Source organism: Asterias rubens, chromosome 2 (assembly GCF_902459465.1).
Source record: "Asterias rubens chromosome 2, eAstRub1.3, whole genome shotgun sequence".
In the NCBI taxonomy this organism is placed as follows: Eukaryota; Metazoa; Echinodermata; class Asteroidea; order Forcipulatida; family Asteriidae; genus Asterias; species Asterias rubens.
In genome coordinates, this window is record NC_047063.1 from 20,131,791 (window position 1) to 20,159,149 (window position 27,359).

Genomic DNA, 27,359 nt, shown 5'->3' on the forward strand with positions numbered 1-27,359 from the left:
GACATTGTGTTTTTTGTCCTACAAAAGTTACATAGACCCTTTAACATCCCAGGTCAAAATTCCAGTTGAACCTAGTTAAACTTGGTTTAACTGGAACTAGTTGAAAACCAGTTGATAAACTAGTTAAACACAGTTAAAACCAGTTGGTTTAATATGGAAAATGGACAGAAACCAACTGGTTTATAATTTCAACCTAGTTGAACACAGATAAACCTAGTCCAAACCAGTTGGTTCATATGGAAAATGGACGAGTTTGGTCACTATCCAGTTGAACCAGTTGACCCCAGTTAACTAGGTTCAACTGGAATTTTGACCTGGGATTTGATTGCATCTTTTATTGGAAACCTACAGGAAACAAAATTAATGATAATTCCGTTATGAATCTGATGCAAACCACTTTACCTTTTTTAGAATAACGTTTTACACCAAAAATGACCAAAAGCTCTTTTGGATTCAACATGTTTCTCTTTTCGAGCATTTATTTTTTTAAATGTCCTGTTCTGGACTTGCCTTTCACATGCACTTGTATAATTTTTTGCCCATAACAATGTGAATCTGATGAGAAGTGTTACTGACAGTTAGATTGTGTATCCCGATATCCTGGGCGGACATAATTGCTAAAGGCACCAGGCCTTAAGTAATTACCAATAGTGTCCAGTGCCATTAAGTGAACCGATGGTATTAAATTTCTTGGTGAGTTACTTTACCTGAAGCCTGGAGGGCATGAACAGCTGAATGCACCAGGCCTTGAGTAATTACCAATAGTGTCCAGTGCCTTTAAGTGAGTCAATGGTTATTAAAGTTCTTGATGAGTTATTTTACCTGAAGCCTGGAGGGCATGAACAGCTGAAGGCACCAGGCCTTGAGTAATTACCAATAGTGTCCAGTGGCGTTAAGTGAGGGTATGGTTTTAAAGTTCTTGGTGAGTTATTTTACCTGAAGCCTGGAGGGCATGAACAGCTGAAGGCACCAGGCCTTGATGTGCAGGTAGCTCCATTACTGCATGGTACCTCAACACACAAATCAACCTTGATTTCACACCGTGCACCAGTGAATCCTGAAAAAATTTCCCAAATTTGAGAGTTATTTCAAACGCATCATTTTCAATGATGTACCTCTCTATAAATAAAGTTGGAATTTATATTTTACTCATTCACTAATAGTTAAAGGAACACGTTGCCTTGGATTGGTCGATTTGAAAAGCGTTTGTAACCGTTTGTTACAAAATGCATAATGGTTAGAAAGATTTTGTAAAAGTAGAATACAATGATCCACACAAACATGCCTTCAAATTGCGTGGTTTTCCTTTTACCTTGTCGACTAACACGGTTGGCCATTTATGGGAGTCAAATTTTTAACAATAACCAAGTCTGGATAGCACATTTGAACGAGTCACTTGATGAAAGGGGTAAAAAACTTAAAATCTCTGAAGTCTGATAATATGACATACGTAGTTATGTCATTGACATTTGAGAGTCAAAAACAAATCCTAGATTGGGCAAGTACCGTTTTTGTAATGTATGATATTACATCAAAAAGAGTCAACACATCAATGTATAGAACACCTTTAGAACCAGTGGTTGATTTCAAAGGTTACACAAATTGTTATCCTAACTAGCAACGTGTTGATGAAAAACATAAGAATAGTCCTAAGAAAGCACGAGTAAAACTCCAGATAAGACTATTCTTAACTCTTTGTGAAATCCACCCCAAGACCAACATACAAGTATAACTGATCATGCTGTACCATTATCTCTGCCTTGTTCACAGTGGACACAAGCAATAATGAGTACTAACTTTCTTTACTCCACAACTGGTGCAGACTATTTTGCGCTTCCTGTCTATTTGGCATTGGAGAAAACTATAGATGGTTTAACAAGAAACTTTGAAACTTTCTAAAGACATACCTTTGGCGCAATCACAAGAGAACTTAGCTTCTTCATCTGTACAACTACCTCCATTCTCACAAGGGTCAGAATCGCACTCGTTGATTTCCTCGTCACAAAAGCGCCCTCTGTAGCCAGCATGGCACGAACATTCAAAGTCAGCTACCTAAGAAGTAACCATGGGAGATAACGAAGAGAGATAAATGGGCAGTAGTCCAACATTCAGCATCCATAGAGAGGGTTAAAACCGAGGTTCTATCTTCGTTAGGCAAAAAGGTTGTATTCTGTTTGCTTGAAAACATGGAATTGGTTCTGTGGCACGGTTGGCTTGTGCGTAAAGCGCTCGCCTCTCACCAAGGTGACCTCGGTTCGATTCCCGGTCGGGGCCATATGTGAGTTGAGTTGTGCGTTGGTTCTCTGCTGTGCCACGAGGGTTTTCCAGACTATCCGGCTTTCCTCCCTCAGGAAAAAATCAAACACTTTCGATCTTGGCTGTGCTCCGTGGTCATAATGGGTTGATGTGGCTGGCAGCTGAATGCGCCCTTGCATGCCTGCTTCTTGAACACGTTGTAGCCGCGTCCTTCGCAATTCAGCTCTTAGCTGCGAGTAAGGACGATTAGCCCCCCAAATTATTATTATTATTATATATAGTTCTAAAAGACCCATAAAAAGGCTCTGTGCAAAAAATTAAGAAATGTTCAGAAAAAAACCCACCCTGGTTGAACATTAATATAAAAAAACTCCACAAATCTGAGCAACTTTTTTGAGCCAGCTATACAATATGTAGGCATATGATGCAGAATGCTCCTTTGCACAATTTTTGGAGTAAAGTCCTTCCTTCACATTTTGACGGTCTGTGTGGGACAGACCGGTGAGTGTGTCTTGCACGTTGTGGATTGTATTTCATACAATGCAGTGCTCGGCTTCTGTTTTGTTGTTTTTAAATTTGTGCATCTTTGTCCAATGATGCTTGCAAAATTGTACAAAGTGTGAGAGGGATGACCTTGTGAAAGCCTGCATGCCATTAGTGCTCCAGCATAATGAAGAAGGTTCTAGAGCTGTCACTGGTACAGGCCATGAGACTGACATTACGCATTTCTTTGCTGATGTTTTTTATACAATGGTTTTTAAAAACTTTTATTATTTACTATTATATCATTACTACATGTATGTTTTGTATTTGTTACACAAGACTCAAAGGCATTCTTGACCAATGGTAAATGAAACATGAGCATGACACAAGTTGTTAAAGCCTGCATCCCACGAGTGAGCTTTTGCGTCCCAAGTAGTATCAAAAACACTGTCACAGAACCTTGTCAATACAGCTGCCTCCATGCTGACAGTCAGCATTGTTTAGCAGGCATTGTGCATTGCTTTACTGGTGATTTTTGTGACATTTGATTGATTGAATGATAGATTGATTGGTTTTTACCTTTTCAATACAGCTGCCTCCGTGCATACAGTCAGCATTGTTTAGCAGACATTCATTGATGTTCACGTCACAATCATCCCCGCTATATCCAGGTAGGCATTCACACTCGTACGCACTGAGACCATCTTGGCATGCCGCACCGTTCATACATGGAGTAGACTCACACTCATCAATGTTGACATCGCACAAATCACCTGCAAACAATGTTATAGAAAAATGTCCCTTGTGGTATATAATTTGATAAAATATTGTGCCACAAACGTTTTCATCCATTGGTTATCACAACTTGCCGCATAACATCAGAACTGCTCCAAACGAGAACATTTTCATACATCTGATAAAAACTTACCGGTTTACTCATTAATTTTTGTTAAGCGCTTCAGGACTGTTGTGTGAAGCGCTAACAGCGCTTTAACACAACACGAAAGAACAATAACCTCACTTCACTGGTTTTTCAGTTTTAGTACATGTATGTTCGCTGCATCTGGCCAGGCCTGGCGTAACAAGAAGGCCACGATGGCCTCTGTTGCCCGTGGTCCTGGCCTTGGTGCCCGTTTCAAAAGTTTCCCATAGCCTTTAAATTTTCCAACGCAAAATGAAAATGGCCTTGCCCTTCTGAAGGATAAAATGCCAGACCTGCCTGACATAATTTGTTTGCTTGTAGCAAGCAAGGGAAAAGAAATCAACTAACAGACTCGATTCCAAAAATAAATCAGCCATCTTGTGTCTACTCCTTTTCAGATAAATTAACCAAAATGGTGTTTTGGATGGAAAATAAGTCTGGTTCTTTTTGTAAAATTACAATAAATCTAAAACTTGCTTTTGAAAACATTGAGCAAGACCAACCGTGGTGAGAAAGGCCTCTCACAGTCCTTATAATTCTTCAGGGGTACTATTACAACTATAAGAATAGATCCGCTAATGTCTGAGACGATGGCTGAACGAAACTCATAGTTCAGGGGTAGGTGTCTGGGAAATGTGTCTTAAAAATAACCCCTGAACATTTATCAAAATTACCTGTGAATCCTTCGCTGCAGACACAGCTGAAGGAGTTAGTCTCATCAAGACAGCTTCCTCCATTAAAACAAGGCTCTTCCAGACAATCATCGATGTTGTCGTCACAGAGTGTACCGGTGAACCCTTCCAGACACCGGCACACAAACTGATTAATGTAATCCCAACATCTCCCATCATTCATACATGGATCGCTGTCACATTCATCAATTTCATGCTCGCAGTTGACGCCGTCATAACCCGCCTCACAGATACAGACATAGTCGTTGACATCATCTTCGCAGGATGATGCGTATATGCAAGGGTATGATGAACATTCGTCAAAGTTTTCTTCACAGTTCTGGCCGATATAACCTTCTAGGCACATGCAACTGTAGCCGAGGTGTTGACTCAGACATACACCACCGTTCTGGCATGGATTCCCATCGCAGTAATCAATCGGTTCTTCGCAGTGTGTACCAGTGAAACCAGCAGAGCATTCACATGTGTAAGAAGCAATACCATCAAAGCAGGTTCCATTATTCTCACACAAACTGGAAATAGAAAGAGTGCATGACTTGTAATAAAAAAATAAAAAATATAAAATATTCCTGAATAAACCACATTGGTTTTCCTCCAATAAACTAAAAGTTCCTCCCAATAAATTTAGTGATAAACAATGGCAAAGTGCACACGCAACGCGCTGCGCACAACTCTTAGCCAATGATATCAAGTTCTGTGCTAGTCTATTGACTTCTGTGCTAGTAAAGCGATTTTAGTTCAATCTATCCACAACAGCCAGTGTGGACTTCATGTGAAGACTACTTACCCTGGATAACAGTCATCCACATTCACATCACACATCCAGTGAATCTTAACATCCACACACATGAAACATTCAACTAGTCTATTCACAACAGCCAGTGTGGACTTTGTGAAGACTCCTACCCTGGAAAACAGTCATCCACATTCACATCTCACATCCAGTGAATCTTAACATCCACACACATGTAACATTCAACTAGTCTATCCACAACAGCCAGTGTGGACTTTGTGAAGACTCCTAACCTGGAAAACAGTCATCCACATTCACATCACACATCCAGTGAATCTTAACATCCACACACATGAAACATTCAACTAGTCTATTCACAACAGCCAGTGTGGACTTTGTGAAGACTCCTACCCTGGAAAACAGTCATCCATATTCACATCTCACATCCAGTGAATCTTAACATCCACACACATGAAACATTCAACTAGTCTATCCACAACAGCCAGTGTGGACTTTGTGAAGACTCCTACCCTGGAAAACAGTCATCCACATTCACATCACACATCCAGTGAATCTTAACATCCACACACATGAAACATTCAACTAGTCTATCCACAACAGCCAGTGTGGACTTTGTGAAGACTGCCTTGCCTGGATAACAGTCATCCACATTCACATCTCACATCCAGTGAATCTTAACATCCACACACATGAAACATTCAACTAATCTATCCACAACAGCCAGTGTGGACTTCATGTGAAGACTACTTACCCTGGATAACAGTCATCTATGTTCATATCACAGTGCGATCCAGTGAAACCTTCTACACAGTCACATAAGTAACCATTGACTTGATCTATACAAGCTCCACTATGCTGACATGGCCTTGAAACACACTCATCAATATCCAACTCACAATTCAATCCTTTGACAGAGCAAAACACAAAGTAAACAATTTATTCTATATAAATGCATTTATTGGGTTTGAATCCTACCCCACTAATAGTACTGAGTATACAGTGCTAACAGACATCGGTGTATATGGGTAAAAACCAATGAATATTCTTAATCCCCAATGCAAATTTAACATCTATTGTTTGCAGTACCCGCTGCTAAAACATAGGATTCGAAGTGCCTCTAGCCACCAGGCAATCTTGGTGGTCTAGTTGGTATGACACTGCTCTAGAATTGCAAGGGTCGTGGGTTTGAATCCCACACAAGTAATATGGATGTGATTTTTTTCACAGAACTGGGGTAATTATAAACACTAAGTAAACAATTTATTCTATATAAATGCATTTATTGGGTTTGATTCTATATAAAGGCATTTATTGGGTTTGAATCCTACCCGAGTAATATGCCTGAACTTGGGTAAGTACTGAGTATACAGCGCTAACAGACATCAGCATATATGGGTAAAACCCAATGAATATTCTTTATCCCAGATGCAAATTTAACATCTATTAAATGCATTTAGTGAGTGAAAGAAAAAAACAAGAACTTTCTATCTTTGTTGACTCCAGGGGACCCTATAACCCTATGTATTTTTTTTAGCAAAGCTTGCAACCCTTTTCAAGGATAGAGTAACAATTTGAATCTATTTAATTAATTCCATATTTCAGGGAAAAAAACCTTAAGGCTGTCGCAAACTTCATTTTAAAAATTAAGTTCATCTGCTTCCACCAAATTTAAACAGCAAAACAGTTGGTTACATGATGAAAAGAATGTTTACCGATGTATCCTGGTATGCATGAACACTGGTACCCAGTGCCGGTATTACTGCACGTTGCACCATTCATACACAGTGAAAGCTCCGCACAGTAGTCAATGGTCTCCTCACAATGATCACCGGTTAAACCCACTTCACATTGGCAGAAGTAGCCATTGATTTCATCTTCACATGTATTCATGGCTCCACAGGGATTGGACGAACACTCATCAATGTCAAGAGTGCAGGTGTCTCCTGTAGATATAGAAGAAGAAGAATATTAATAATAATAATAATAATAATAATAATAACCGTATTTATAACGCGCCTTTTGCCAAAGGATACAAAGCTCCAGGTATTATTACTGCAAGGAGTGGGCGAATTTTGAGATATAAGACCTAATCCTTAAGCATCATGTAATGGTTTACAAGGTGCTGTGGCGCAATATGCTGCCAATCCAACCAGGAACACCGGGGCGAACCCCTTCTCTTTCGATAAGTGCACTGGGTTCTTTTACATGCGTTTACACAACAGCTTTACGTCCCATCCGAAGGTCGAAGCAATGGTCATGTGTCTTGCTTAAGGACGCAAGTGTCACGGCTGGGGATTCGAACCCACACTCTGCTGATCAGAAAAACTAGAGTTTGAATTCGGTGCTCTTAACCGCTCGGCCACGACACACCCAAAATAAAAACAACAGTCAGTTTTCATCAAGTGCTTTGAACACCCAAGGGCGTCTCAAAGCGCTTCCAACATTATTACCCCTGGTCACTAGGCCATTTAATTCATTCCTCAACCATCTCAGCTCCATGGGGAGTATATATATACAGCTTGCTGCCCAATATGTAGCTAAACCAACCACAAGAACCATCTCTGCCCTCCCGGCTCTTACATTGTAGGTACCCATTTACTCCGGGAACATTCTGCGTAACAGAAACACCAGAGCTAGAGTTCGGTGCTCTAAACCGCTCGGCCACGACACGCAACAAAACAAACATCACATTGACCCTTAATTTATCTTGAGTTTTTAATGAGTAGCCAGTGGGACCAGCCAGCTTGTCATCACTAGCCCACCCAGTGTTTTCTCAAGTCCATATTTCTTATACAGGATTTTGTGTATATCTACTTGCCGGGTAGATTATGTTCTTTTGAGAACTTGTCCTGCCTTATATTCTCCTACCGCAGAGTAGATTTTGGGAATTTTTGAGACTTCTTATAGTTCTGAAAAGAACTTTCCTGCTTATTTAAGTTTATTTACTACCTGGGTGGAAGGTAGAAAATCGGCTGGGACTGCTACTTAAGCTTCAGTGGATCGTTCTTAACTACCGCAAAGTGAGTTCTTAAGTGGTCTAAACTATTCAACTAGCTTGTTCTAGTCCTCGTCAGGAGACTGACAAAAACATCACATTAACCATGAACGTTGCCTTAAACAGACCAATCCAATAACCTATAGGTCATAGTTCATCAAACTTACAAGCACAAAACTATTTTGCTTAGCAGAATAATTGGTAACCAATCAACATGACAACATGCAACTTGTGTCTGACTGTTCAGCAAAATAACTAATAACCTTGAAAGCCTGGTAGACAGTCACACATGAATGAGTTAAGTTCAGGTTCACTGCACGTTCCTCCATTAGAGCAAGGAGCTGATGCACATTCACTGAAATCCACCTCACAGTTCAGCCCGGAATAGCCTGCAACACATGCACAGTTATATTCATTAAGCTCACTTGAGACACAAGTGGCATTATTCTGACACGGGGCATCGTCACATGCCGTCCTGACCTTGTAGCAAAGATCCCCGGCCCTATCTGCTGGACACACACAGCGGAATACTGAGACTTGATCCACACAGGTTGATGCCTCGTGACACGGTGAACTGGCACACAGGTCCACATCAATTTCACAGCGGGTTCCGTTAAATCCAGCAGGGCATTCGCAGCTGAAGGCGTTGAGTAGATCACGACATGTTCCTCCATTCTGACAGGGGCTGCTGTCACATTCATTGATAGAAATGGAGCAGTTAATACCATTGTATCCAGGAGCACAAAGGCATACATAATCACCACCTTCAGCTCGACAGTACCCACCGTTCTCGCATGGGTTTGGAATACAGCTGTAAAAAATAATATTAATAATAATAGTTAAAATTTGTAAAGACCATGTCTGTCAGAAAGACACTTCTGTAGAAAACAGAACTCTGCTAATGACGGTACTTAAAGGATTTAGGTACTTTTTCAAAATGTCCATAGATTTAAATTAAACTTACAGGGTTTGAGAATAATGATGGTGGAAAGCTTCCGTTCAAATATTACTTACTGAGGTGCTGTAGTTTTTGAGAAATGAGTAAAACAATGTCATGAAAATACGTTTGTAAATGATTAAAATAGTTTTCGTCTCATGAGACGAAAATTATTTTCATGACATTGTTTTACTCAAAAACATTGTTTTACTCCCAAAAACTACAGCACCTCAGCACGTAATATTTTCAGGGAAGCTTTCTACTATCATTATCTTCAAACTGTGTAAGTTAAGTGTAAATCTGTGGACATTGTGTTTTTTGTCCTACAAAAGTTACATAGACCCTTTAAGGCTATAAATATGACTGAACAAGTGAGTTTTCAGGTTGGTTTTGAAGCTGGAGAGAGTGCCTACTTGTCTCAGAGTCAGTGGAAGAGCATTCCAAAGAGACCGTTCAAGCATGTGAGAAAGAACGGCCTGGCGAATAAAGCCACAGGCAAAAATTGAACGAATTGGACAGTGAGTCTTAAAGGGAAGGTACACGTTTGGTAATTACTCAAACCAAATATAATTTTAAAAACTGACTTGGTAACAAGCATTGGAGAGCTGTTGATAGTATACAAATATTGAGTGGCTCAGAGCGAAATGGGAGGAATATTATCGCTAGGTAAAATTTGGACTGTTCCATTTCACGAGGCAAAGCCGAGTGAAATCAGAACAGTCCAAATTTTACAGAGCGATAATATTCCTTCCATTCCACGAATTAAAGCCACTCAATATTTGTTTTATATAACTGACATTATAGATCCTTGTCATTTGATGTATTTTAAAAGTATAACATTTGAAATATCACACAAATTACTGACAACCAAAAATCATATAGCGCCCTGTAGCGGCAACAATGCACAAATCGGATCACAACCTTTTGCACAGGTGCTCCGTTGTTTTAGCAGCGGCGCGGTGACGCTGTACTGCTCAAAAACATTGGGAACAAGGATGATCCTAACTGTTGAATGGGAAATGCTATTCCCCATGGGCGAATAGGTCTTTTTGATCGCCGGTGTGGATGGGAGTAATAGTGAATGTCACGTGAAGTAAGTTCCACCAATCAAATGACAAGGATCTGTATGTCAGTTATATAATATAAAACATTGTGGGAAACGACTCCTTCTGAAGTAACCTAGCTTTTGAGAAAGAGGTAATTTCTCACTAAAATAATAAAAGACTAGTCTAACAAGGGTGTTTTTTCTTTAATCATTTTCTCCCAACTTCGATGACCAATCGAGCCCAAATTTTCACAGGCTTATTTTGTTATGATTATGATGGGATACACCAAGTGAGAACACTTGTAGAAAAAGTAGACTATATTAAGATCCACACATACATGCCTCGAAATTGCACGGTTTTCCTTCTACGCCACGATGATACACAGTCGGACATTTTGTGGAGTCAAAATTATGACTCTACAAAATGGCGTGCAGTGTTAATTCACGATGTAACAAATGGTTGCAAACGCTTTTATCATTATTATTATTATTATAATTTATTTGGCATAAAAACACATACAAAGTACAGACATATACAGAACAAAACAAAAGCCAGGGACATATGCCTGTAATGCGCCTTATTTTTGACCGCGCGAGGGCGCTATAAATAGTACTTTTATCACTTCCGGGGGTATATGCGATTCGCCCTGCACAGATTAATAGGCGTTCTGTCACTAGTGTTGCGCCGTAGTTTCAATTTGTTTTAGAGGTGGATTATAACGGCTCCTTTAAAAGTCTTATTGTCCGTGATGGATTAGATGTCTGTGGTGGTTATGTGTTCCAATCTTTAATAACTGTTTTGGGTATGAATGAATATACCCCCGGAAGTGATTGAGAGCGCCCTCACGCGGTCAAAAATATGGCCCATTCAAAAAGTTTACCTAAAAACTGTAGCCCGAAGGCCTTCAATTCCAATATCAACCTAGTCGATGCACCCTGATAGACATGTTTGATACTCACGAGGATCCAACAAATGAACCTGTTCATTTATTCCTCTCCGTTTTAGAAATGATTGATGGCAGTGAAAAATAAAATATTAACAGGCAAAAAAGAAGGCTATAAAAACCCGCGTCACACTAGTATTACTTGACAGTGTTTCTTACCTAGGGATTTCACAGTTGATACCAGTGTAATTGGATGTACATTGGCAGCCGTACCAATTGACCTGATCGAGACACACACCATCATTCAGACAGGGTGAAGAGTCACACTCATCAATGTTCTCATCACAGAATTCACCTGCACACAAAACACAGACATTTAGCATGAATGATTAGGAAGGTTTAGCTGCACAATCCGCGTAACCATGAATGTGACTTTCAAAAAATTGTATCTTTAAATCTCACGCTTTTAGCTTACGTGAAATTACCAGTTTTCACGTCAGGTACGTACGTGAGCGCAGACGTCATACATGAGTATGCAGAGGCCCAGACGTCATATTAGATGCAGCTAAACCTCCAAACTATTGACCCAATTCACTTGACTCATCATCAGAATAATCTTGGATGCGCCATTTTGGTGCTCAATGTCACTTTGCATTATTCAGTGAAGTGCGCATTTTAAGCAACGCAGTGTTTACAAGTAAACCTATTGACCACCAAAATGGTGAGCGTGGCACAGTCCCTGCGTGTGACGTGTGTGCAAGTGGTCAATAGAATGATTCTGCTTTACAAGGGTGCGCCCTTGTCTACATTTGTCCTGATGCTGAGAGCAGGGATTCGATTTGGTCAACAGGAGTTATGTTAATGAGCTTAAATCCTTTAGCCATCATTGGCTGAAAAATAGAAAACTAGTTTGCTTCAACCATCCCTGCAAGCTTGGGGTAGCTAGCAAACAACCCTGCATCGTGGCTGCGGGAGTCCAAGTACTAGACTGTTGGACTCAGTACTTAGATATCAGACTTTTAAACTTTCAAACTTTTCAACTTTTAAAATTGTATAAGTACTCAAAGTACTCGTGTCTAAGTAATGCATACTTTTTCTTGAGTAATAGGCACCCTAGTCTGTGGCAGTACTTGGTTCTTATAACAAGCACTTAACTACAAGACTGAGATATACATGCAATATTGTTTTAGCCGTAGACAATTTCCTAATAAAGGTGTTGTGAGATTAATACTAGCTTGCTGCAATCTACTGTAGAATGTCACGGCTGAGTGGTTAAGAGCATCAAATTAAAGTTTTGATGCAGAGTCACCGGAGTGTGGGTTTGAATCCTGGTCATGACACTTGTGTCCTTGAGCAAGATACTTTACTTTAATTGCTTCTCTTCACCCAGGGGTATAAATGGGTACCTGCGAGGGTAGAGGCTGATATTGTGAATGAAAAGGCTTTCGGAGCGCCACGGCAGCTCGGGGCTGTATGGGAGCTGAGAAAGATTAAAGGGATGTTATTGGCCCTACATGTATGACCAGGGGACTAATGTAAAGCGCATTGATATGGTTTATTATGAAATGCGCTATATATCTTTTCTGTATTAAGGAACTAACCTTGAAATCCGGTGACACAAAGACACTGGTAGTGATTGATTTGATTATCGCAGGTTGCATTATTGGCACATCTGTGATGTAAACATTCATCAATATCAAACTGACAACGGTCTCCTTCATAGCCTGGTTGACAGTCACACCTGAAGCCGTCTATCAAGTCAATACAGGTTGATTCATCACTGCATGGAGAGCTCTTACACTCATCAATATCTGTAGAATGATGGGACTCAATATGAGGATAAGGCCGGGTTTGAATCAAGGGACTGTGGCTATAGCTTATGGTTGTTAATTGGCAGCAAGAACACATTGAAGAAACAACCATTTCATCTGGCATTAGCCACATCCAAAACCATAGTATGGCCCTTTTGGGTCAAGATCCCCACATTATGCATTGTAGTTCTGAATGCCATTTTCATAAAAATGAGTTCAAAAGTCAGTATTCAGATGCATCTTAAGATGAGTTACATAATAGGCTCTACTACAGCATTTATAAGGCGCACTTTACTGAAAATAATCACTGGTGCCAGTTTTGAAGAAGTTAAAGATTAAGTTAAAGCATTGTCAATATATAAGGAAAGCAAGCATGTTGGGAAAGCAAGCATGTTGGAAAAGACACTGTCCCGTAACTGGCTATGCGAGTTCGAGGAACATGGAGCGTATTGCTGATAAATCTCAGACCTGGTCTAGTTGTATGGGGCGTCAAGAGATTTTGTTCATAGGGTTGAACTGAACCATGTAGTGTCTTGAAATGAAATTGAGTAGGATTAGTTTGAATTGAACTCGCTGATTGACAGGTAGCCAGTGTAGTTTATAGAGTATGGGGGTGATGTGGAACATGCTGGTACCAGTTAGGAGACGAGCTACACGTAACTCTGTGACATGATACTAATAGCTATAGCATAATCAGCTACATGCATTGAACTCATATCCATCCGATCCAATATTTGTACCTGACTTTTCGCACATTCAAGTCACCGTGGTCAAGTGGTTAGACTGCCGGACTTGCTATCACAAGGTTGTGGGTTCGAATCCCCCAGCTAACGACTGATTTCACAATGACTAGAATAAATATTGTCGTCTATAGTTACTGAATCACAATTTCTTGATTTGTGCATTTCATAATCATAGACTTTAAACCAATGTTTGTATGAGAGAGATTGGCTGTTGCCCGCTTGGTGTTCATATTCCTTTGTGATGGTTTACAGAGTTCCCTTGATGGGAAGATCATCTAAATGAACAAAAACAAACAAACAAACAAGCATAATTTTACATACTTTAATACCACTACAACTATAAATGGTATCATGTACTTACAAACACATTGCTCCAAGCTGGTAGACCCATTATTGATTGTTGTGTTGCTTCCTGGGCACAGTAAGCAGTGTCGTTGCTGGCTGTTAGGCTGGTAGCTACGACGCTCACACAGGGTACATGGAAAAAAGCCTGTGTCGGACACACTGCCTGGGCTGCATATTTCTGTAAAACAAAAACACATCTTGATAAATCAAGCTACAAACACACGCAGATGATTACTAAAGTAAGGTTAAATAACTAAACCTGTTTCAGCCCTGTATGCTTGGTTGTTGAAAGGGAAGGGCACCAAGGCATTTTCTCCTTGGTAAAGGGCACCAGAACCCTATGAGATTGTAAATATCTACTGGAGCATTCCATCAGGGCATGGTAGACATGACGTCTGGCTGTGGACTGGCTGATCTATCTATCAGACTTTACAACATACCTAGACACTGATCCATGGACTGAGAACCATAGTCCTGACAGGTTGTGCCATCAGGGCATGGTAGACATGACGTCTGGCTGTGGACTGGCTGATCTATCGATCAGACTTACAACATTACATGTACCTACCTAGACACTGATCAATGGACTGAGAACCATAGTCCTGACAGGTTGTGCCATCTGGGCATGGTAGACATGACGTCTGGCCAGGCTCCGGTTGGAATTCTCCGAAAGCACATTTGAAGCAAGGGATGGTACCAGTGTCAGAGTACTGACCAACTGGGCACGACTCTGTTCAAAGAAATTGCACAAAAACCATTAACTATTTCTGAAGAATTATTATTATTTTGTTTCTGTTCATGACTGTGAAACTATAGATCAATCTGCCCCAAAACTTCTTTTTTAATATATTTACACTGATATTCTTAAGATTTCTCCGAGCATCTGAAGGATATTTATCATTTTAGAATACCGCTCTCAGAATGAACTGCAGGGTTAAAAAAGGAACAATAGCCATTTGCCAGTTAGATTTGAATAATGTCTAGTACAATGACTTTCTTAATCACAATGTTCAGCTTACATTTGAATTCCTTAGACTACATGTACACAGACAGTATGTCACATGGTACAGGGCAAGCTTCTGTATATTATAGCAACCTCCAGATGAGCAAACCCTGGTACCATTGTGTCATACACATCCATTCGGAATCCTGTATGGGTGTTCACTGTTTTATGTAACTAAGCAAAAGCTTGCTTCTTATCATGTGACTATCAACTGTCTCGACAGTCTGATGAATTCAAGTTCAAGCGGTAACTATTGATCAAGCACGTCATTGTACCAGACAATTATGAAAATCTAACACGCAAATGGTTTATTGGACTGCTGAACAGTTGTCAAATGGTTGCAGGTTAAACCAGTTCGACAGCATTTGTCAAGTGGTAGGATTGTTTGTGTAACGCTTCAACGCGCTCAGCTTATCTGGTCTTCCGGAGTAAGAACATTACCGTCCATTATTTAGGGTCAAACTCCTGTTACAGAGGCTCTGACTTCTATTATGAATTTCGACAGCTGTGCATTATGTCCCGACAAGCTGACACTGCTAAAGGTGAAACCGAGTTAAATATCAGATCTTATGATTTAAGTTCAAAGATAGCGACCAAAGCAGGTCAAATGCAGGTGATACATGGCGCCAAACAACCTTTGCCTAATGACTCCCTTTCACCCTAAGTAAGAAGTAATGTTAGTTCTTTACCTTTACACAATGTCTCATTGTTGGCTCCAGAAGTGGCTGTTGTAGTACCAGGGGGGCAATCAAAGCATGAAAGCTGAGCCTGCTGATCCTGATAACACCCTCTGGGACAGGACTGGCATTCGTTGGTCAAGTTGTTGAACATGTAACCAGTGGTACACGCAACTAGATATTATCAAGGATGAAAAATCAATGTGAATAAATATGGGAATAAAGCCTTGAGGATAAGACTAGTCTTTGCGGTGTACCAGCTTAACATAAAAACAAGAGTTAAAAGTAGACTTCTTTAAAATGAGAAACAAATTGAAAGTGTCACAGAAGTTGCTTTTCAAAAATGAACGAATGAAAGCTGTACATTGTTGATATTCTATTAAACCAACTTTTTATTTCTGATGCACACAGTTATCGACTCCACACCTCATCAGACTTGACCCGGCTCTCCATTTCTAGATCCAAAAGGAAAGCCGAGGACATAGCCTTCGGAGTTGCTGCACTGCGCTTGTGGAACATGCTACCAATTAACACGTCTGAGAGAAGCTGCGCCGTTGGCTGTGATTAAAGGCCTCCTCAAGAAACTTCTGTTTCCAGAACCATCCTAACTTCTCCTCTTTTTGTTTAATATTCTTGGCTTGTCCTTGGTCCATTTTTTATTTTGTTCTCTTGTTGCCCTCCCTTTGTTAGACGCTCTGTTCTTTGTATAGCGCCATATAAATGCTTTGAATTATGTCTACTATTATTATTATTATTATTACTATTATTATTATTATTATCATTATTATTATTATTATCGTATACATGTATGTGGTTTGCGGTAACACCATGTGTGTATCTACTTGCCGCCGAGTAGATAATCGGGGGTTCGGGAGACTTCTCAGTTCTGAAAAGAACTGTCCTGCTTTTAACTATTACCAGGGCGGATGGTATACAAAATAGACTTGGACTACTGCTTTAGCTTATAGGATCGTAGTTAACTGTACTGCCGCGGAGTCAGTTCTGAATTGGTCTCAACATTTTGACTAGCTTGCTCTAGTCATCGTCAGGAGACTGAAGAAGTAAGAGAAAAGTGGGCTTATTAACCTTCTCTTACCTCTTCAGTTCTCTAAGAACAAACTCTACCTGGCAAGTAGATACACACATGGTGTTTACCGCAAATCACATATACATTGATACCTCGTAATTAACTGTACTGCCGCGGAGTCAGTTCTGAATTGGTCTCAATGTTTTGACTAGCTTGCTCTAGTCATCGTCAGGAGACTGAAGAAGTAAGAGAAGAGTGGGATTATTAACCTTCTCTTACCTCTTCAGTTCTCTAAGAACAAACTCTACCTGGCAAGTAGATACACACATGGTGTTTACCGCAAATCACATATACATTGATACCTCGTAATTAACTGTACTGCCGCGGAGTCAGTTCTGAATTGGTCTCAATGTTTTGACTAGCTTGCTCTAGTCATCGTCAGGAGACTGAAGAAGTAAGAGAAGAGTGGGATTATTAACCTTCTCTTACCTCTTCAGTTCTCTAAGAACAAACTCTACCTGGCAAGTAGATACACACATGGTGTTACCGCAAACCACATATACATTGATACCTCACCATGCAATGCCTCAAATCCTTTATTATCATTATTATTATGATTACTATTATTTATCAGAGCCCATGGCACTGCTTACTACAGAATTTACGCTTACAGCCTTTAGAAAAGCACAACTAACAGGGCACTGTAAGTGAAAAAAAAATGCTCTGAGCAGAGTAATGAAATTGAGCCCAGGTTATTGTAAATGATGCATCTTTATAAGTAGAGACTTCAACTAGGGGACTATAGAGGGCTCACTTTTACAAAACAGTTAGATTCACCTTAAGACAGTTTGTGATTATTTCCATAGTGATTTGCATTGTGACATCACACTTTGCTTCGCAACTAAGATTGATACTCACCGCACACATAGTTGTCATTGTCTGCAATGTAACCTGGTTCACAGTCAATCTCTGCCAAGCCGTAAGTAGAGGCATCGTATTGCATCTCTACCTCAGGTACCACAAGAGGTAGTGTGCCGTCATCTAGCTTAGTGGACAAACTGTCTACAACCATTATCATCTTATCTTCGGCATCAATCGTTGCATCAAAACTGTCCACTCCTTCAGAATGCTGGATGTTAATACCGACTTCAAAATAGATGAAAACTTCAGAGGTAAGAGCTTCTCGGCGCTGCTTTCTATGAGCTTGTTCATCTGGCTTGCTGAGTTGCAACTCCATTGAACTCTGCTTTGACCCTTTCGCCTCTGACCGCTGCAGATGTCTCTGTTGTTGGTACCCATCTTCCTGGTAACTGCGCCTCCGTCGTCTTGATGCACCACATGTGACTTCCACATTACCTATGGTGCACTGATCAGTCATAGTACATACCTCATCATAGCTAGAATCCAGTAAGAGGTCAATAAAAGCCTGTGCTATGCTATCCCGTGTTGATTGACTTGAACAATCACCCGAAAAATACAGTACCTCAGAGGGTAAGTTTGCTGTTACGGATCCCCTTGATTCTGGTGAATGCAAAAACAAACAAAAAAACATTAGAAACTGTTAGTTTGGCAATTCTTGGGTGCCAGTCAGAAGCCATTCAACTCTTAAGGTGATCCCCTGGCTGCCGCTTCCCAGGTTGTATCGTAATTTGGGTGTGATCCCTGGCTACACGGCAATTAACGGTTGTATGGCTTCTGACTGGCACCCCCGAACAAAGATATTGACAAAATAGGAACACCGCCAATATAGGGCTAGATAGCTCAGTTAGTAGAGCGCTGGCACGTTCATCCGGAGGTCGTTGGTTCGAATCCCACTCTAGTCAATTCTTTGTTCAACCCCAAAAATCTTTGGCAATTCTTAAAACAAGATTCAATAAAGTTCAGTCTACCAAATGACAGAAGCAAACTAAAAATAGGGTACTGCCAACTGCTACAATCATTTAGAGGCCATATTAGATTGTTTCAATAAAAAAATTCTGATTCTGTGTTTATCTAAATATTAAAAAAGGATTTGACACTTATCTTTCATCAAATCCTCATGTAAAATGCACTGTTACAGAATTCAAGGAATTTACAGGTTTACTTAAATGATCATAAAAAGATTGTTTTATTAAGTGGCAAATTCAGTACTAAAATAATAAACTGCGCCAATAAAGTATCTAAACACTTACAAATTGTCAGATATATCAGAACCTGAAATAGTATGCCAACAAATAATTATTCATTTCGAGTCACCGTTAATTTCTGCACATTTTGACATATCTTGTGTTGCGCTACGATGTTGTTTAGTGGATTTATGGACACTTGAGTGGGTTGAGGTCGAATTTCAAAAGTTGTAAAAGCCCCTATTCAAGCTAAATCGTTGTATTGTGACGAGTAAGATCAGCGTTTCTTTTGCCCACCTTTTATAAACTTGTCGCTTGTTTGATAAATCGGTTGTGATGAACATCAGCAATAATTGTCAGTAACCAAGCAAAGGGGTCAAAGATGGGAGGCATATAACAATATGGGTTAAGAGCCAGAATCCCTGATTATGCCTCGGGTGCAGCTGCCCAACTGTAACTACCCGATCAGGGCCCCTACCCAGGATTACGGGTGCAGGTGGTCTCGCACCTGGCAGCGGATGATGAGTCTTGTTTACTCACAACGGTGAAATAGGCGGAAGAGGATTGCATCCCAACGGCTAACGCTACACAAGGTTGCCGGACTGCATCCTAAACGAAACGGCTCTATGAGGCGCATTGTAGACAGTCCATCCTGGCAAGTGGGATCCTTGAAACCGTGGAAGGCTCTGTTCCTGGTCCGGTGGAGATTCTCACTTCCCAAACCCCCCCAACTCTCCTTTCCAAGATATATGCAGACACCATACGAGAAATTATCCGTTGTTCTACTAGACCTTCCCAAAAACGAAAGAGAACGACCAAGAAAGGAAACACTAGCATCACCTTCCTGCTTTCAAACATCCGTAAGCTGGTAGTTGCTGACCGAGTGAATGCTGTTAGCAACATTGATCATCTTCGCCACTTAGCTGAAGAACAAAAACCATCATTCCTTGGGGTTGTGGAGTCGCATATAGATGACTCCATCTCCAACAGTGATATCAGTATCACTGGTTACCAGACACCTATCAGGAGAGATAGGAACATCTTCGGAGGAGGCATTGTTGTCTGGCCCAGGATGGGTCTTGATGTATCTCGCCTAACGGAGCATGAACCTGCTGACCAGGAAGTTATGTGGCTCACTACAACAACACAACGTGGCAAACTCCTCATGGGCATTGTATACCGCCCTGGCTCACTACCTGGCTATGATGATAGCATGATCCAGTATCTTGATGCCAACCTTGATCTTATTCAACAACAACACAAAATATCCACATCTGTCATTCTGGGTGACTTTAATGTCCATCACCAAACATGGCTGTCCTCAAAATCTCCAACAGACAAGGTTGGAAGAACCACAGAGCAGTTTGCTAATGTGCATGGCCTAGTTCAACTTATTAAAGAACCAACTCATGGGGACAATATCCTTGATTTAGTCCTGACCGATATGGAGGAAAGCCAGTGCTCTTGCTCTGTTATTGCACCCATCGGCACTTTCGATCATAATACTGTACTCTCATCAATTCCTGGCTCCATCTGGAAAGAAAATCCATCACCACGAACAGTCTGGCAATACCACAAAGCTGACTGGGGGAGACTTCAACACGACCTGAAGAATGCTGATTGGAACTCTGCTCTAGGTACAGAAGATCCGGAGAAGGCTTGCTTAAATATCACTGAGATAATTCATCAAGCAATGGTAAGACGAATCCCTCACACTAAAACTACACGTCAACCCAATGATTCAGCATGGTTCACAGAAGATTGCCGTAAAGTCATCACTCAAAAGGAAAAGGCATTCAAGCTTTGGAGAGAAGATCCCACCAATGTCACAAAGCATGCTGATTTTACCAATCACAGGAGTCTTGCGCAACAAACCATCAGGCGACTGCTCACTTCAAGGTGATGAGGGAAAAACTTGTGGAAAACGGAAAAGATAGAGATTGGTGGTGGACAGTTCGGCAACTCTCCGGGACTGGAGGTCATACAGAAATTCCATCCCTGCAACAAAATGGAATCTCCTTCTCAACTGCTCAAGAAAAAGCAGAGGTACCAGCTCAAGCTTTTTCGATGAAATGCAATCTCAACTGTGCAGATGATCCATCACCCGATATCCAGGACCGTACTGCCAAACACCTCAGCCATGTGAATTTCAGGCCACGGGACATTAAAAGAAAGTTGCACAAGCTGGACACGAACAAAGCATCAGGCCCAGATGGTATCTCTGCCAAGGTTCTGAAAAACTGCGCTGTAGAACTTGCAGCTCCCCTTGCCAAACTTTTCCGATTCAGTTTCAGCAGAGGCTTTTTCCCCTCCCAGTGGAAATTTGCATCAGTTGTTCCTGTGCACAAGAAGAATAGTCGATCTTGCCCATCAAACTACCGGCCAATCTCTCTTCTAACTATCATTAGCAAGGTGATGGAGACCATTATAAATGATCAACTACGAAAACATCTCTTTCATAACAACCTCATATCAGACAACCAATTTGCCTTCAGAAGCCTCCACTCTGCCCCTGATCTCCTCACCTTTATGTCTCATCGATTGTCCAGCACCTTAAACGAGAGAGGTGAAGCTCGAGTGGTCGCCCTGGACATAAAGGAGCCTTTGACCGAGTATGGCATCATGGGCTGTTTCAAAAACTTACTTCATTTGGAATCACTGGCCAACTGCTTACTTGGATGAAGAGTTATTTATCTAACAGACATCTTGAGGTAGTGGTTGCTGGGCAGAAGTCAGCCTGCTATGAGATCAATGCCGGTGTTCCCCAGGGCAGTATTCTTGGCCCTACTCTGTTCCTGATCTACATCGAAGATCTACATGATGTGATCCGCCATTCAGAACTTCTTGCCTATGCTGATGACACTACAATATTCACATCCATCAAGAACTCACCTCCTGAAACAAGATCAAGCATGAGAGTAGCTGCTGCTAATCAACTACAAGAAGACCTGGAACAAATAAACATCTGGGGTCAGACTTGGAAAGTTGAATTTGAGCCTACCAAGAGTCAGTGTCTCACTGTGTCCAACATGAAGGACATCCAAAATCATCCACCTATCATGTTCCAAGGCCAGGTTGTCAGTGACAAGCCGGAGATGAAACTTCTTGGAGTTACTTTCTCTCGTAAACTGGAATGGAAGACACATCTGAAGAACATCACTCGCACTGCTGGTCAGCGTACTTCAATGCTGCGCAGATTGGGTCCAGTCTTCAATAAGGCTGGTCTTGTTACCATCTACAAGACGTACATCAGAAGCAAGATGGAGTACGCACCTCTAGCCTGGATGGGAGCTAGCACAGTCCACCTTTCGGCTCTTGATAAAATCCAAAGGAGAGCATGTCGCCTGATAGGATTAGGTCCGGAAGAGCAACTGAGGCATAATCTTAGCAGTTTATCCCATCGAAGAAATGTTGCAGCAGCCTCCTGTTTATATAGGATGCAGTGCATCAAGTGCCGCACCTTGCTGAAATCGCTAGTCCCACCTGTAAGGCAACCTGCAGCTCGACTGACCAGGCAATCTTTGCTACTCAACAGATATTCTCTACAATCCCCGGTCCCTCAGGGTATGACTGCAGCAAGAACTCTTAGAAGTTTTGACAGGGCTTTTCTTCCTGCAGCTGTGAAGATCTGGAACAGCCTACCATCATCGGTTATCTCAGACATTACTACCCAGGGCATGCAGTCATTCACATGTAGAGTAAATAAATACCTTAAGTAACGTCCTGTTTTACGGCAATTATGATTGCAGGTGATGCTAGTTGTTGTGTCTCTCATCACTTTCTAGTGAGTGAGGCATAGTCAAAAAACCATTATCTCCTTTCTTTTCTTATTGTTTTTTTTGTTTTTTTTCTTTCTTTTTCTTTTCTTCTTTTTTTAACGTGGAATGGTCTGTTGAAACAAGCTATTAGCTATCCCTATGGGATATTATGCTTTTCTTTTCAGGGGGCACTCCTTAAAAAAAAAAGAAAAAAAAAGAGAAGGTGGTTCAAGATAACAGGAAAGATGGCTCAAATGACCAAACAGGAAAGAGGACGGATCGTTGGTTTGATAGAAGCCGGTACGTCGATGCGAGCTGCAGCTCATGGTTACAACATCACCAGCGACGGTCAGTAAATGATGAAATGGCTACCAAGCTCAGGGAAATGGGGACGACCTGTCAAGGAGTGGCCGTCCGAGGGTGACTTCTGCAGCAGAAGAAAGTGAACAAGTCCATAAAGCCTGACACCACTCTCGAGGGATTGCGACGCATCCTGATCAGGAAATGGCAGGGGATTGACCAGGTACAGATCAGAGGTCTCATTGAGAGTATGAGAAGACGACTCCTTGCCAGTCAGGACAGTGTGATGGAGGACACACCAAGAATGGGGGACAGGATATCAGCAGTTTTAGAGTTAAAGATACGGCAAAACGAGTTTGTGTCTTTTGTCTTGATTTTGTCTGTGTGTGGTGCTTGTGCGAGTTCCCTTCTGGAATTGGGGTGAATAGGGGCTTTTGCAACTTTTGAAATTCGACCTTAAGCCACTCAAGTGCCCATAAATCCACCCAACAACATCGTAGCGCAACACAAGATGTGTCAAAATGTGCAGAAGTTAACAGTGAATAGAAATGAATAAAAAAAATTGTGTATACTATTTCAGGTTCCGATAAATCTGACCATTTGTAAGTGTTTAGATACTTTATTGGCGCAGTTTATAATACTTGTGGAATACCCAAGGTGCTACACTGTAGTGCTGGGCGAATAGTTAAATTTGGTATTCAGTTAACCACTGGCCAACTACTAGAAATTAACCGGATATTCAAATATTTTCCCCCCAGTACATACGTGCTATAATGAGCACCACGACCGCTAGAGGGTGATTTTTTTCCCGTGTTTTTTAGCCACTAGAGGGTGCTGTTCGTTTGTGGTCGTTCGTTTGTGAATGAGATTTTGTGAACGTGTGACGTATGGGCAGATTGATATTAGTTTTAGACAGTGTCACTCGGTTCATTCATAAAAATAGCCAGATCTAATTTAAAGATGGCGATTTGCTTTTTCTTTTGATATCGTGATTGACTCAACGTTGTCGTTTAGAAGGAAAACTTTTGTAATCTTTCAACAAAAAACGTCGGAAATGTCATTGTTTTCACTCTTTACGAAGGTGAACATAGTTAAATACTTATTTTATGCTGTTTTATGCTGTCTTAATAGAAGTTTCATAAGGATTCAGGCAAAACCTTCCTATCGGTCGTCGCCCCGACGATCGCGGATAATAGGAATCTGGTTTCTTGTTTGTAATTAGAGGACTATCAGATTTACTAAAAGGTATCCGCGCCCCTTGCGGATATCCAATTAGTTAAAAAAACGGTATTTGCGGTTACGAATAAGAAAAACTATTCGCCATTAACCGGATATTTAAATTATTTGCCCAGGCCTGCTACACTGAGTAAATGACAAACTGAATAAACACGCCTTAAAAGTTAACACATGGGGACAATATTTGTTATTGATAAATACCTCAGACAGTTTCGCTATTCCTATTGGTGGAGAGCGCGTCACGTGGGTGTGTATAAACCTTTGTTTATGACCAGTAAAAAGTGTTGAAACATGGGCGTGACACGCGAGCTTGCACCTGTGCTTATAAGACAGTTTCTTCATTCCTATTGGTCGAGAGCAACGGCCGGGGCAGTTGTGCCACATCACGCGATACGCGCGACGCGCACAGTATAGAAGGAGTTGTTTACCCAAAGGGCCGGCAGAGAGCTGTGTTGAAAGAAATCATTGAACAATTATAATTTTTGCATTTATTTTTTTGATTAAAAAATGTAAATTTTGTTGACCGAAAAGGTATTTATGAATGGGAATCAAAGTGTGTTGAATCGGTCTTCAACTAGTGGTTTAAACCCGGCGAAGCCTGGTTCATGATATTTTACCTCGACTTCGTCTCGGTAAAATTATCAAGAACCAGGCCTCGTTGGGATTAAACTACTATTGAAAACCTCTTCACCACACATTGATTCCCTTATTTTAAACCTCGCGGAAAAGCGCAGAACTCTAGCGGGACCCGTAGCACGGGCTCCCTGCTAGTCCTGATAAAACTGAGAATATGTTTTTTCCGTACTCCATGAGCACACCTGTGGAAACATATTCTTCAAGCAAACTTAGCGCGCGGTTAGAACACACAAGACACAGGGTGTCACAATCACACCCTGCGTCTTGTGTGCTCTAACTGCCTGCATGCCTGCCTGCAAGACAGACAGACAGACAGACAGACAGACAGACAGACAGACAGACAGACAGACAGACAGACAGACAGACAGACAGACAGACAGACAGACAGACAGACAGACAGCCATACATATAGACAGAGAGACAGAAAAATAACAATAAGTAAGTATTACACAATTAAATTTTTACCTGAACAATCTGGAACTTCTGAGCTAGGTGTCCACATCCCAGATGAACCACAAACATATTGTTTTTCTACCTTCACCCCACGACGAACGTAAGGTATGTCAAAGTTGGCATTACATAACATTGTGCAGAATTTACCGTATTGCCAAAGATCACAAGCCAAGGCCCCATTCTGAGGTGCATCCAGTGGGGAACACTCCACAGCTTCACAAAGAAGAGAAGAAAATTGTACAATCAAATTAAAAATCATCAGTAGTAGTTGGCAGACGTCTGTCGCGGACGACAATGTCAAGTTTAGATGCATCCATCAATGACATCTTCCTCTCCTCATCTTGTTGTCAATTTGTTGGTGGTCGTGTCTCATCCCATCATACAGCATAGACCTCCAGCTGGTGGGGATGTTGAAGATTACCAAATCTCTCTTCAAGACATCTTTGAATACATGTAACAAAATGTACTTGGCGTTTGCTCTTAGTCTAAACCCTTACAGGCAGTCATTGGGTCATTCGACATTATAGCCCTTTTTGCAACTCCACACCACAAATCCACGTATAGACCTACCGTTAATTTTCCATCTTCAACAGCTCCGAAAACATAACAGTGTATATTCTAAGAGCCTTTTCAACAGGAGACTTTGGAACTCTACAATGTAGGTGGCGGCAGACTTACCAGGTAAATGTCCATTGTTTACGTAGTTCTGAGCAGCGATTCAGAGAACAATGGGTTTACCTAGTAAGTCTGCTGCCACCAAGCGTCCTGAAAGTCCCCAATTGATGAGGTGCTTAGTTTTGATTAAAATGTCTAAAAATATTACCCACTATTTTCCACTGGTTTACTTGAATGGGTCCAGATGGGAATTTCTTTACAAAACATCTCCCCTAAACTGGCTGCAAATATCAACATAATGTGGAGAATTCTTTTTTACAAGCTCTGATATTTTTCGATGAACATTAATATTTAAGGCCATTGGACACTTTCAGTAAACAGTATTGTCCAAAGGCCTACACTTCGTGAATAACAACTTACAACTAAGATATAAAATAACAAACATGTGAAAATTTAAGCTCAATCGGTCATCGGAGGCGGGAGAAAATAACAGGAAAACCCACCCTTGTTTTCGCACGTTTTGCCGTGTCATGACATGTGTTTTCTGTAAATCCGTTATTCTCGATATCGAGAATTGATAATTGTTTTAATGTTTTCTCAAAAAGTAAAGCATTTCATGAACAAATATTTCAATAGAAAGTCTTTCACCATTACCTTCTGTAAACCTTGTAATTTATTTGTAAATCTGTGAATTTTGTTTTTTCTGTTCCGAAAGTGTCCAATGGCTTTAAGGATAGATCTTTCCTTTCTGAAAGTTTAAACAGAATCCATCTGTACATCCTCTAGGTATTTGATAATTTTTAAAGGAAATGGTTTCTTCTGAAAACCTATTTTGCATTCAAACGATATCTGTGGAGGACAGGAACATTTGGCGCAGGTAATTTTAATTCTGAGGCAACAAACACATCTCCAACAAATATATTACACATGTTGTTCACGTTAAACATATGTTGTTTATTTAAAAAATGTTAAAGCAGATGGTAACGAAACAAAATATGGCAAAAGAGCAACTATAAATATAAATATTAATAGTCAACTTGCGGGTACAACCATGGGTAAAAACTCTTTTGAGGGAGTGTTGGCTCTGAACAGAGCCGGTTTGGTCTCGACGTTTCGAATAGTACACTCTGCTCGTCTTCAGGAGAAATGAGCAGAGTATACTGTTTGAAACGTCGAGACCAAACCGGCTCTTTTCAGAGCCAACACTCCCTCAAAAGAGTCTTTACCCATGGTTGTACCCCCAAGTTTACTATTCATATTTATATTTATAGTTACTCTTATTCTCCACACGATGCAAAGCTTCAAACACCATTTAAAATATGGCAAAGTTTGTTCAAAATAAGTCCCAGGTAATATGCCAGTGGATTTTGGACTAAAGCATCGAGTATACACAGTGGTAACACACATCAGTGTATGTGGATAAAACCAAATAATAATATAAATAATATAATACATCCTTTTCATTTGATTGGTTGAACATGGAATTGAATTACATTTCATCCTATATTTTGCCACGTAACGGCCGAGATGTTTCGAGACCTCAAACTTAGAATTTGAGGTCTCGAAATCAAGCATCTGAAAGCACACAACTTCGTGTGACAAGGGTGTTTTTTATTTCATTTATATCTCGCAACTTCGACGACCAATTGAGCTCAAATTTTCACAGGTTTGTTGTTTTACAC

General features: G+C 40.8%; 1 protein-coding gene across 2 annotated transcripts in view; it reads right to left on the reverse strand.

The window, feature by feature from the left end:
* LOC117302760 (sushi, von Willebrand factor type A, EGF and pentraxin domain-containing protein 1-like) overlaps window positions 1–27,359 on the reverse strand; it is an 87,234-nt gene that overhangs the window by 16,846 nt on the left and 43,029 nt on the right. For both annotated transcript variants that reach the window (XR_004520454.1, XM_033786783.1), the window contains exons 28-41: window positions 25,075–25,275; window positions 17,493–18,095; window positions 15,560–15,721; window positions 14,436–14,597; window positions 13,884–14,045; window positions 12,570–12,779; window positions 11,188–11,323; window positions 8,366–8,913; window positions 6,820–7,050; window positions 5,859–6,012; window positions 4,336–4,865; window positions 3,319–3,512; window positions 1,908–2,052; window positions 937–1,057 (exon numbers count right to left, since the gene is read on the reverse strand). Coding sequence is in view for 1 of the 2 variants with exons in the window: in XM_033786783.1 (XP_033642674.1) it covers window positions 937–1,057; window positions 1,908–2,052; window positions 3,319–3,512; window positions 4,336–4,865; window positions 5,859–6,012; window positions 6,820–7,050; window positions 8,366–8,913; window positions 11,188–11,323; window positions 12,570–12,779; window positions 13,884–14,045; window positions 14,436–14,597; window positions 15,560–15,721; window positions 17,493–18,095; window positions 25,075–25,275 (3,559 nt within the window). In the remaining variant the exon portion in view is untranslated. The remainder of the gene's footprint in view (window positions 1–936; window positions 1,058–1,907; window positions 2,053–3,318; window positions 3,513–4,335; window positions 4,866–5,858; window positions 6,013–6,819; window positions 7,051–8,365; window positions 8,914–11,187; window positions 11,324–12,569; window positions 12,780–13,883; window positions 14,046–14,435; window positions 14,598–15,559; window positions 15,722–17,492; window positions 18,096–25,074; window positions 25,276–27,359) is intronic.